General features: G+C 46.2%; 3 protein-coding genes across 3 annotated transcripts in view; 1 reads left to right on the top strand and 2 right to left on the bottom strand.

Moving 5' to 3' along the window:
- Window positions 1-12,570, bottom strand: part of LOC144990538 (ribonuclease inhibitor-like) — a 43,675-nt gene extending 31,105 nt beyond the window's left edge. The window contains exon 1 of the mRNA XM_078944060.1: window positions 12,560-12,570. Coding sequence (XP_078800186.1) covers window positions 12,560-12,570 — 11 coding nt within the window. The remainder of the gene's footprint in view (window positions 1-12,559) is intronic.
- Window positions 1-12,918, bottom strand: part of LOC144987947 (uncharacterized) — a 199,156-nt gene that overhangs the window by 60,695 nt on the left and 125,543 nt on the right. The window lies entirely within an intron of this gene.
- Window positions 1-12,918, top strand: part of LOC144986863 (uncharacterized) — a 307,472-nt gene that overhangs the window by 271,345 nt on the left and 23,209 nt on the right. The gene's annotated exons all lie outside the window — the stretch shown is intronic.

The raw sequence follows: 12,918 nt of genomic DNA, 5'->3' as shown, positions 1-12,918 counted from the left end.
CACTCTCGTTTAGATTATTTATTAGTCAGTAACTCCCTTTTGAAAGAAATTAAAAGTTCCAACATTCATCCAATTATTATCAGTGACCATGCACCAGTTTCTGTTACTATTTCAAGGGAAGTACCCAGACCCTCGGGTTCAACCTGGAGGTTTAATACATCTCTGTTAAAAGACCAGGAATTTATTGAATTCTTTAAAAAAGAGTGGGCAACCTTCTTAGAATTCAACAATACTTCTGAAATATCACCAAGTATTCTTTGGGAAGCAGCAAAAGCAGTCATGAGAGGGAAAATCATCTCTTATTCAACGCATAAAAAACGCAAAGAGAAAGCAGATTTATTAGAATTAGAAAATAAAATAAAAACTCTGGAGACTGCTTATGCTGCTTCTACACAGGAACACATACTGGGCGACATGAAAAATTTAAAGCTACAGTTAAATGACATCATCAATAAACAAACACAATTCCAGATACAAAGGCTTCGACTGGAAAGATACGAAAACTCAAATAAATCTGGCAAATTTCTAGCTAATCAGCTTAAAATTAATAAAGAAAAATCAACAATCACTTCTATTATGGACCAAACAGGGAATGTCACCCATGACCCGGTAAAAATTAATAATGCGTTTAAAGACTTTTATCAAAACTTATACACTCCACAGATCAATCCATCAGAACAAAGCATCAACTCATTTCTCAACAATATAAACCTGCCCAAGTTAAACGAAGATCAAATCACAAATTTAGACTCTCCGCTCTCGCTGTCTGAGCTTCATGAAGCTCTGTTACTTATGCCTAACAGCAAAGCACCAGGACCCGACGGCTTTCCTGCAGAGTTTTATAAGGAATTCTGGGAACAACTGGCACCAACGTTTTATAAAACGGTAAAATTTATCAATGAAAGCCAATCTCTACCACCTAACATGAACTCTGCCAACATTACCCTTCTTCTAAAACCAGACAAAGACCCCACGAGTCCTTCAAGCTATCGCCCCATTTCTTTAATTAATGCAGATGTAAAAATTATCTGCAAAGCACTAGCACAGAGAATAGAAAAAGTCACTCCTCACATAATTGACTTTGATCAAACTGGATTCATCAAAGGCAGACACTCGGATGATAATGTCCGCAGACTCGTTAACATAATAGACTTTGCCACCATCAAAAACCAGGAAATGACTATACTATCACTGGATGCTGAAAAAGCCTTTGATAGAGTAAACTGGAAGTTCCTCATTGCTGCCCTCCATAAGTTTGGGTTTGGAGAATCATTCATCAATTGGATCAAAATATTATATCACAACCCCAATGCATCAGTTAGAACTAATAAACAGACTTCCAACAGGTTTTTTCTTGGAAGAGGAACTAGACAGGGTTGCCCACTCTCCCCCTCTCTTTTTGCAATATTTATCGAGCCTCTAGCTGCAGCAATAAGACAGAATGAGAGTATTAAAGGAATTAAAACCAAACACAGCCATCATAAAATTAGTCTCTATGCAGATGACATATTACTGTTTTTAAGTAATATACATTCTGTAAATGAAACGGCAACAATCATTAATGAATTCTCTTCTATATCAGACTATTCCATTAATTGGAATAAATCTGTTTTATTACCACTGAACAGTAATGCGGAGCAAGGACTCACAATACCAGTTAAAACAGGAAATATCAAATATCTAGGTATTTATTTTTCCCCCAAAATATCAGAACTGGTGCAGCTAAACTACACCCCATTACTGAAAAACATACAGGACGATCTAACACGCTGGACCAACCTGCCTTTGTCCCTTATGGGCAAGGTAGCCACGGTAAAAATGAAAATCTTACCCAAAGTTAATTATCTCTTCTCAATGATTCCCACACAACCGCCATTAAAATGGTTCAAAACATTAGACTCATCCATATCAAGCTTTCTATGGAACAATAAACCTGCAAGAATTAGTCTAAAAACTTTAAAATCTGCAAAAAGCTGTGGAGGATTAGAATTACCTAACTTCCACAATTACTTTCTTGCAAATAGATTACAATATATCTTAAAATGGTTAAAAAATAATCCAGAAACTAACTCATGGTTAGACTTGGAACAGGCGTTATGTGGAAAGATCAACCTGTCAGATCTTCCATTTATTAGCCAAATAGTTAAAAAACAGGATTGTTTCAAAAGTATTAATATAAATGCCACTTTAACAGCCTGGTGGGAATTTCTCAAAATATCAAAATCATCAATTCAACCGTGCAAAATGACACCCATCTGGAACAACCCAGACATCCTCATAAACAAAAAAATTATCCACTTCCCAGCTTGGCAAGCAGGGGGCATAAAACAACTAGAGCACATAATTATTGATAGAAGATTCATAACTCCCCAGGAACTTCAAGACAAACATGGAATATATAACTTCTTGGAATATCAGCAACTTAAATCAATTATTACTAAAAAGTTTAAATACAGAGACAACGATTTAAAGCTACCAGATGTAGTTACCACTCTGATCAATTTCTCAATGAATAAAACTCTCTCCAAAATATACAAACTTTTATGCAATTTAGATAACAATATTTCACTTCCGACAACAAAATGGGATGCGGATTTAAGCATCAGCACAGATGAAAGTTTTTGGTCAGAACTTTGTCTAAACACCTTTAAAATGACAAAAAGTCCAAATCTGCAGCTAATCCATTTCAAAACTCTTCACAGAGTTTACTACACTGGACAGAGGATGTTCAAGATGGGTCTCAGTAACTCAGACATTTGTCAGCACTGTGACAGTAATCTACCCGACAATTAAATGCATGCACTATGGTTCTGCACGCCTGTCCAGGCTCTCTGGCGGCAGGTATGTGCCGATCTATCAGTCTGGCTTAAGGTTTCAATCACAGCTTCACCGTCACTTTGTGTGCTTGGTGACATGAGTGCCATCGATGTAGAAGGAGGATTAGCATCTATCATTTTCATAACTCTTTGCATTGCTAAAAAAAACTATTTTAATAAATTGGAAAAGCAAAAAAAATATAAATACAAGTCAACACAGAAATCTGCTGCTTGATCATATCAGCTTGGAAAAAATGTCAGCCCAAAGTTCAAGTAACTTCGAAAGAATTCGGTCTCTCTGGTCTCCCATAGCTAACTCCGTGACTTAGGGGGTGGGGGGGGCCTGGTCGTCGCTGCTCCTTGCCCTTCTGCCGTGGGCCGGGGTGGGGGTCGGGGCCTCCGGTGCCTGGCGGGGGTTGTTGGGGGCTCCGTTGGTCGGGGGATCGGGTCCGGCGCCTGGGTGGGGCGGGCTGGGGCGCTGCGTGGTCCTTTGGGCTTGGGTGTGGGGGTGCGTGGTGGGGGGGTGGGGTGGTGGTCTGGCCTGGCTTGGGGGGGTGGTCCCTTTGCCTGTGCTGGGGGGGGGGGTCGGCGGGGGGCGCTGCTCGGGGGGGGGGGCCCAGCGGCACTGGATGGGCTTCCCATCTACGCCTGGGGCTGGGATCGGCCCTTCCCTGGCTCTGGGGCGGGACGGGACAACCCTCTTGGGGCCCCCGGTCGCTCTGGGTGTCCTCCGCTTCGGCTGCGGGGTCTGGGGGGGGGGGTGGGGTGGGGGGTCTTGTCGGCCCTGACCTGTGGGGGGGCATTCTGGGGGAGGGGGGGGGTCCACTATTGGTACGGGGCAGGGGGGGTTGACGGGTCGGGGTCTCCGCTGAGGCCATCGGCGGTTTCCCCGGCCGGTTGGCTGCCTCGGTCCCGTCGAGGCCTGACCAGAGCTCTTCTAGGGCCGGCGTTTGGGGGTGGGGGCCTGGGCTTGCTCCGGGGGGGGCCGGCGCTTTCTGGCTCCTCTCTCTCTGTGTGAGGGGGGTGGTGCTGGGCCTGGGGTGTCGGCGCCTCCGGGGGTGGGGCCCCTGGGCTGGGTGGGCCTGGCCCCCTTGCTGGGGGGGGGGGCGGGGGACAGCTGTTTGACCACCGGGGGACAGTCTATCAGCTGTCCCCAACTTACTCCCTTCCTCATATAACCTCATAATAGGGTGAGGGGGTGGGGGGCTTAGCCTGCGATGAGCTTTGGGGGGGGGGTTTACTAGGCAGTGGCCCCCCTCCTATGGTTGCCGTATGGAGTGGGGCCCCCCCTCTTTCGGTTTTATTTGCACCTTAGACATGTAGGGCCCTTGGTAGGGGGGGTGCTTGGACATCACTGCCAGCAAGCAGCGGATGTCCTCCTAGCACCCTACCCGCCAATTTTTTTTTTTTTTTTTTTTTTTTTTTTTTTTTTTTAACTTGTCCTGTCCAACAGCTAGGCAGACAGATGAGAGCTGAGGGCCTCTTGGGTTGGACATATTTTACTTTAACAAGAGGGGTTATTAATCTTCAGACAAACCAAAGGTATGTCTGAATAAACCCCTTTTGTAATTGAGGCCAAACTTTATTAATTTCAAACATGTCTGAAAATCTTTGGTGTTGGACCGGACGGAAAAGGAAAGAGGGGAAGAAGAAAGAGGGACGTTAGAGAGAGGGGGGGTAGGGGGTGATAATAGGAGGGGAAGGGGGATAAGACCATGAAGCAGCATAAAGCAACAAGTTTACTGGTTGTTAATCATTATGGTAAGGTTCAAATGTAAAAAAAAAACAAAAAAAAAGGGCGGAGCCTGTCCACACACACACTCAAATGTTATAAACACACCTGTTAGTTGCAAAAATGTCCACCTGTCGACATGTACACAAAACAGATAGTGTTCACACGCATACTTATGCCTTAAAACCAACTAGTGTGAAATATTTCAGTCATTCAGTCTGTTGAGCTGACACCTGTGCTCAGGTGAGTGTTTATGTTCTTCTAAAATGGATGGTGGAACGTGAAAAGAAGGAGGGAGAGTGCCCAGCCATCCCCACCCCAAGACCCCCACCGCACCAGCAGCGGCAGCCGGATTCCCCCCAACACCACACGGGAACCGGCAGGGAACAACCGCCGCCCGGGCGACCAAGCCCGCCACCCAGGCCAGGGCCAGCAGGGCCGCCGCAAGGCCCCCAGAGCCAGAGAGCAGGGAGGCACGGAGGGAAAGAGGGCGCCGCCCCAGCCCAACCAGGAGAGCAGCCCCCCCGCCGCGCCGGGAGAACCCAACGCTACCCGCCAATTTTAACCGCACCTTAGACATTTAGGGCCCCTTGGTGGGGAGGGTGAGGGGACATCACTGTGAGTAATCAGGAGATGTCCCTTTAGTGCCCTACCGGCCAATTTTAACTGCACCCCCCTTAGTACACACACCCCTCCCCCCTCAATATATACATCCCAACATAAACACACACACATGCACACACACACCATCTCAAACACACATACACGCACACACAATTTGCAAGGAAGGTGGGACCTGGGTCCATCTGTCCCCTGCCTCTTCCCTGGTGGGGGGTGCGGGCCCCCCTTGGCAACGGCGGCCGTGTCCCCGGGGTGCCGGCTTCCTGGGCCCGGCGGTGCTCTCTCCGCGCGGTGGGGGAGTTCACATTATATCTGAGCCGGGGGTGTCTGGTTCCTGGGGGGTGGGTTCTGGTTCCTGGGTGGTGGTGGGGTGCTCGTTTGGGGCTGTGGGCGTCCTTCTCCGGTGGGGCTCTGCGTTGGGTTCTCCCGGCGCGGCGGGGGGGCTGCTCTCCTGGTTGGGCTGGGGCGGCGCTCTCTTTCCCTCCGTGCTTCCCTGGCCTCTGGCTCTGGGGGCCTTGCGGCGGCCCTGCTGGCCCTGGCCTGGGTGGCGGGCTTGGTCGCCCGGGCGGCGGTTGTTCCCTGCCGGTTCCCGTGTGGCGTTGGGGGGATTCCGGCTGCCGCTGCTGCTGCGGTGGGGGGTCTTGGGGTGGGGATGGCTGGGCACTCTCCCTCCTTCTTTTCACGTTCCACCATCCATTTTAGAAGAACATAAAACCTCACCTGAGCACTGGTGTTAGCTCACCTTTGCACTAATAGCTTGCATGACTGAATGACTGAAATATTTCACACTAGTTGGTTATCAGGCATAAGTATGCGTGTGAACACTATCTGTTTTGTGTACATGTCGACAGGTGGACATTTTTGCAGCTAGCAGGTGTGTTTATAACATTTGAGTGTGTGTGTGGACAGGCCCCGCCCTTTTTGTACTGCATTTGAACCTTACCATAATGATTAACAACCAGTAAACTTGTTGCTGTATGCTGCTTCATGGTCTTATCCCCCTTCCCCTCCTATTATCACCCCCTACCCCCCCTCTCTCTAGCATCCCTCTCTCTTCTTCCCCTCTTTCCTTTTCCGTCCGGTCCAACACCAAAGATTTTCAGACATGATTGAAATTAATAAAGTTTGGCCTCAATTACAAAAGGGGTTTATTCAGACATACCTTTGGTTTGTCAGAAGATTAATAACCCCTCTTGTTAAAGCAAAATATGTCCAACACAAGAGGCCCTCAGCTCTCGTCTGTCTGCCCAGCTGTTGGACAGGACAAGTTAGAAAAAAAGAAAAAAAAAAAAAAAGAAAATAAATAAATAAAATATCCTATATTAAAACTAATAGAATAAATTAGCAGTTAAAATCAACTAAAAGCTAAATTAAAAAGGTGGGTCTTGAGCCTCTTCTTAAAAACCTCTGCAGTATCTGCGGCCCTGAGGTTCTCCGGCAGACTGTTCCACAGGCGAGGGCTGTAATGGCAGAACGAAGCCTCCCCATAAGTTTTGGTCCTCACCTTAACAACTAAGCGAGGGCTCATACTTTAAAAGAATATCATTAATAAGAAGGCCCAACACCGTAAAAACATTTATAAACCATTAAAATCAATCCTGAAATGCACAGGTAGCCAATGCAGCGATTTTAAAACCGGTGTAATGTGTCCCCGCCCTCTGGTCCTCGTCAGAACTCGTGCTGCTGAGTTCTGCAATAGTTGTAGATTTAAAATAGACTTTTTTTGGTAAACCAGAGAGCAGGGCATTACAATAATCTAAACAACTGAAAATAAAAGCATGCATTAGCTGTGCTGGCAAGAGAGAGGAATGGGCGACTTGGCAATGTTTTTAAGATGATAAAATCCTGTCTTTTCGACATTTTTAATGTGTGGGATAAAATTTAGCTAAGAGTCAAAAAGTACACCCAGGTTTCTCACACATTGAGAAGGTTTAAAATTATGAAGATGTGGTAAAATCATCTCTCTCTTGTCTTCAAAACCGATTATCAAAACTTGAGCTGTAAGAAGTTTTCTGCCATCCATGACTTTATATCTAAAATACAGTTTAAAAGAGTGTTAACAGGTTCAAGGTCATCAGTCATTTAATCAAGGTTGGAAAGAAATGTATATTAGTATGTAATCAGATGAAGTGTGTTTCAGAGGCATTCCATATTCAGACTTACAAGTATGACTGCTATGTGTGACCCGGCACCTTTGACCGTTGGGCCGCTCCCATTCGAGTACAGCGCCAAGAAGGGAACACACTATCTAGTGGATCTGCTATGTGTGACCCGGCACCTTTGACCGTTGGGCCGCTCCCATTCGAGTACAGCGCCAAGAAGGGAACACACTATCTAGTGGATCTGCTATGTGTGACCCGGCACCTTTGACCGTTGGGCCGCTCCCGTTCTAGTACGGTGCCAAGAAGGGAACATGCTATCTAGTGGATCTGCTATGTGTGACCCGGCACCATTGACCGTTGGGCCGCTCCCATTCGAGTACAGCGCCACGAAGGGAACATACTATTTATTGAGTCTGCTATGTGTGACCCGGCACCATTGACCGTTGGGCCGCTCCCGTTCGAGTACAGTGCCAAGAAGGGAACACACTATTTATTGAGTCTGCCATATGTGACCCGGCACCAAAGACCGTTGGGCCACTCCATTTCGAGTATTGCGGCAAGTAGACGGCACGACTTTACAAACAAGTCTGAAGCTTCCACTAGAATAATATAAAGCTTAAGTGATATCCATGATTTAAAAGCTTCCATCTGAGAACTATGAACGAGCTTAATGCTATAATTTTTGATGCTTCCATCCGGCTCATAAGATACGAGCCTAAGTAACCTTGAATTTCAGGTTACACGCATATCGTAACACAGCTTAGAACGTCTTAATTTTGAGGCTTCCACCCGGCTAATAGTTTTCAATAAAATATAATCTGAGATTTTGTATGCCATTCTGATACTAACATATCAGTTGATTCAAGTAAGATAACTCATTGAAACTCTAAAGAGGTTTACCACCCCATCACTTCAGTGCAGAGTAGGTGCGTGGAATGCAGTCGTCTTTGCATATCCAGATCAAGGTGAAGGGGCAACAATCTGCAGGGGAGCTGCAGGACGAGCAGAGACTTTGGAACTAGGAAACCATCCGACTTCGTCGAGGGCTTGACATCATCCTCCAGAAACTGAATTGCTGACCAGGGAGTATGGATCACAGGATCAGGAAGCGATGCATAGATAGACAAAGCAGTATTAGTCTTGGCAATGAATACATAAATAATAGACCTGATTAGTGTAGAAAGCTTAAGATGAAAGGTAATAAAGTCCTTTTAATAACAACACTGAGAAAGAGATATCAAGTAGTGAGTTTAAAGAGAAGGTTCTATCTGTGTATTCATAGTACCATAAAAAGCCATTAGCACAGATTCCAACAAGAAAGACAGTCTATATGGAACCTGCACGTAATACATCACCAAAATAAATATTTTTATATATGCACCAATAGTAAGAGAGAAGTAACCTTTATTCATTTCCGGAGGGGCGCACCTTAGGAAGGCCACAGAGAAACAGGCGAATAGAAGGATAACCAAGGTCCAAGGAGGTTACGTAGATGAGGAAGGTCGCCATCCCACGTAGCATGGACAGCGGCTCGGCTAGATTTGAGGTTACATACTTGACATCATTGGTTCATAATAGGTAGACAACAAAGCACGTATAACATGAAGTTAATGGCAAAGGGGTGCCTGGAAACCATAATGAAGACATTTTTTGGGATTGAAGAGAGATCATAGAGTCTGATAGTATTTAAAATGGCTGAACCTCATGCATGTAGAGGCGGTTAACAATAAGACTCAAAAGGAGATACTCTTAGTAGCTAAAAGCTAAAAAGTATGCTAAAAAGCAGGGCAGACTGAGGATTAGTTTGCAACAAAAAGTTTCTTACTCTTGAAACTGAAGCTAGAGAGCATCAGTAAAAAATTCTACAGCCAGGAATTTAGCTCGTAATATAAGTTATTTAACACTAAACCATGTTAAATGATGGCACATTACTAGTTATTATCGCACGCTTGAAATAAGCTTTGTAATAACCTCCACAGCTGAATCTCAGGACCACATGAGCAGTTGATGGACCATTAGAGCTGAACGTTTGGATTAGCAACCAAACATTTTCAGGCGGTCGAAGATTCATAAAACAAGTTTTCATACATTTTTCTCTCCCCCAAAAGAGGGTGGAGCCACAAACAAGTGGAGGGAGACCGAAGACCTAAAACAAACATCGTTATAACAAAACCACGCTAAGCGCAGAGAATTAGAGACCAGAAAAGCAAAACAAAAAATCCAGAACAACGGGAACACGGGGGCCCAGGAAGGAACTACCCAGAACGAGAAAACAAGATGAACGGATGACAGTGGGGAAGGAAGCACACAGCAAAATACGGGTGGCCCAGTAGCAACCGAGTCATATCTCACCTCCAAAGATGGGATAAATTACGTGCCGCACAAACGGGAGAGATCACAGAGAGGCATGCATCACAAACTAGAGATTCATGCAGAAATAAATCCAGACGGGCAGAGAACCATACGCCTTCCTTAAATAAAGCAGAAACCGAGATCCAAAAAATATGAGTTGCAACCACGGAGTCGCAAAAGACTGGTGACGATGAAAATAGAACAGAGAAACATTTCAAAAAACAAAATGCAGAACAAAAGGGCCCAATAGAATTACACTAAGTCCAGCACAGGGCTTCTGAGAATTGAAGTCAAAAACACGACATACACAACAGCCGAAGGAAACTGACACATAACACTTCAAAACCCACCTAAGCCAGAAGACGCCACCGGGAGGAATGGAGAGGCAGAACAAAGGGAGCATCAGCAAAATCAGCCATCCCCAGCCCTGCACTGCGTCCGGTGGAATAAATCAAAGATAGCAAGGTCAGCCAAAAAGCAAAACAAAAAACTGGATGGATCACGAGGAATAAGATGCTGATGACACCCCCCCCCCCCCCCCCACAAAATGGAGGAACCGAGGCGCCGACAGTTCTCAAACAATCGCGCCAAACCCAAAAACGTGTGAGAGGCCACCTTAGGGCTGACTCAACTATTTTACTGATTTATTTACGTTTTTAATCACACTGTGAAGGAAGAGCAGAAGCGGCCGTGCTACAGTGACCAGTCAGGGTCTTGGTTGTGTGAAGCCAACAGTTTTGTTTAATTTATTTATTTATCTACTTGTGTATTTTTCACAGTCCAATGTGTTCTCAAAAACAACTCCCCCTACTGAGCAAACACCTCTGCCTATATAGCCTTGCCCCAATCGGATCAAACCATTACCGAAGGGATGCGGGGTTAACAGCTGAACACCCCTTTCAAAATGGTTTCAGCTGAACATTCAAAATGGCTGCCAAGCATCTTAACAAACATTTGTCCAAACATGCCCTGGTGAGGAAGCAGGGGAGCAGAAAAAACAGGTAAAATTGAGTGGACACAAGTTGACACACACCAGCAACAAATGCCACTTCGTTACACTCACAGAAGAGACAAGTCCATAACTGACCAATCCAAATGCAGTTTAAACTAGTAAATGTGCAAAGCTTCAACAGAAAAGAAACCAAACAAAGAGCCACCACAACAAAGCCAGCACCGAATGAAAGCCCAAACAGGGGAAACCAGACCGTCGGTTGAAGATAACGCAGTGCTGCAGTAAAGAAGGATGAACAACTTACGCACCTGGACTTAAATAGGATGCTGCACAGGTGAGTTGATTAACTGACCCACCCTAGGGGAGTGGCCTAAGTAAAAGCCTGCCCGAGTTGCCTGCCCGAAATGCTCCCAAGGTCGCTCACTTCTGCCTCACAGCTTCTTTGACTCCTTCATTCCCTTTAGAACATGCGGCTCAACATTCAGGCTTTGGTCATGTGATCAGAGGGAGAGCTCTGTTTGTTTAAGCACTTTGTTCGCAGACTGTCTGGAAAAGGAACGTGAGAAAAAGAGGCCAGGGGGTGGAGCTTCAACAGGAAACAGAGAAGGGTCTCACTACAATAAAAGCAGATGGATTCTTCAGTGTCTCATTCAAAGCCAAGGATCTTCTCCACAGGAGCTTCAGGAGACTATGCTGACATTCCTCCGATATTCAAACCTCAGATCCAGAAACAACAGTGCGGTTTCCGTCCTCGTCGTAGAACAGTGGACCAGCTCTAGAACCTATCTAGGGTGCTGGAGGTATTGTGGGAGTTAACCAGTCCATGTGTGTTTTGTGGATTTGGAGAAGGCATTCGACCGCGTCCCCCGTGGTATCCTGTGGAGGGTGCTCTAGGAGTATGGGGTCCGGGGAGCCTTACTGAGGGCTATCCGGTCTCTGTATGACCAGAGTAGGAGCTTGGTTCGCATAGCCAGCAGTGAGTCAGACCTGTTCCCGGTCCACGTTGGACTCCGGCAGGGCTGCTCTTTATCACTGGTTCTGTTCATAGTTTTTTATGGAACTTACAGAATTTCTAGGCGCAGCCAGGGGCCAGAGGGGGTCTGGTTTGGAGACCACAGGATTTCCTCTCTGCTTATGTTCATGATGTTGTCCTGTTGGATTCATCGAGCCGGGACCTCCAGCGTGCATTGGGGCGGTTTGCGGCCGAGTGTGAAGCGGCTGGGATGAGGGTCAGCACCGCTAAATCTAAGGCCATGGTTCTTGACCGGAGAAAGGTAGTTTGCCATCTCTCGGTGGGCGGAGTCTCAGTGCCCCAGGTGGAGGAGTTTAAATATCTTGGGGTCATGTTCACGAGTGAGGGAAGACCGGAGAGTGAGATTGACAGGCGGATTGGAGCGGCGTCCGTAGTTATGTGGTCGCTGTAACGGTCCGTTGTGGTTAAGAGAGAGCTGAGCCAAAAACCAAAGCTCTCAATTTACTGGACTGGATCTTCGTTCAAATACTCACCTATGGTCATGAGCTATGGGTCATAACCGAAAGAACGAGGTCCCGAATACAAGCGGCTGAAATGAGCTTCCTCCACAGGGTGGCGGGGCGCTCCCTTAAAGATAAGTTGAGAAGCCCAGAGGAGCCGGAGGAAGTGGCCGGGGCGAGGGAAGTCTGGGCATCTCTGCTTAAACTGCTGCCCCTGCAACCCAGTCACGGATAAGCAAAGAAAAAGGGATGGATGGATGGATGGATGGATGGATGGATGGATGGATGGATGGATGGATGGATGGATGGATGGATGGATGGATGGATGGATGGATGGATGGATGGATGGATGGATGGATGGATGGATGGATGGATGGATGGATGGATGGATGGATGGATGGATGGATGGATGGATGGATGGATGGATGGATGGATGGATGGATGGATTCTTCGGTGTTCATTCAAGGCCAGGAATCTTCTCCACAGGAGACCATGCTGACATCACTCTGACCTTTGACCCATCATGCTCCTCACAGTTCACACACACATCAAACAATGATGCTGTTGATGTTCCACAGACAGAAGAATTCAGACTGCTGATGCTAGCTAGCTGTGAAGGAAATTGTTTTAGTATTATCATTGCTTAAATGTATTTGGTTAAATGTATGTTTAAATGTTAACTCAGATTGACCTTTTTACCTCTTCTAAAAACAGTTCTGTGTGTGTGTTCGTCTTCTTGTCATCCCCAGCCAGGAAGAGGGGGTTTTACGACACACTGTCCTGAGCTGATAAGGAATACTGTTTGAACTTAGAATCCAACCAAATGGGTCATTATACAACACCCCCTAATGAACTTTTTCTCTTTGTCTT

Source organism: Oryzias latipes, chromosome 2, assembly GCF_053564925.1.
Source record: "Oryzias latipes strain Hd-rR chromosome 2, Olatipes_Hd-rR_3.1".
Taxonomy (NCBI): Eukaryota; Metazoa; Chordata; class Actinopteri; order Beloniformes; family Adrianichthyidae; genus Oryzias; species Oryzias latipes.
This window is presented reverse-complemented; position numbering and strand designations above follow the sequence as displayed.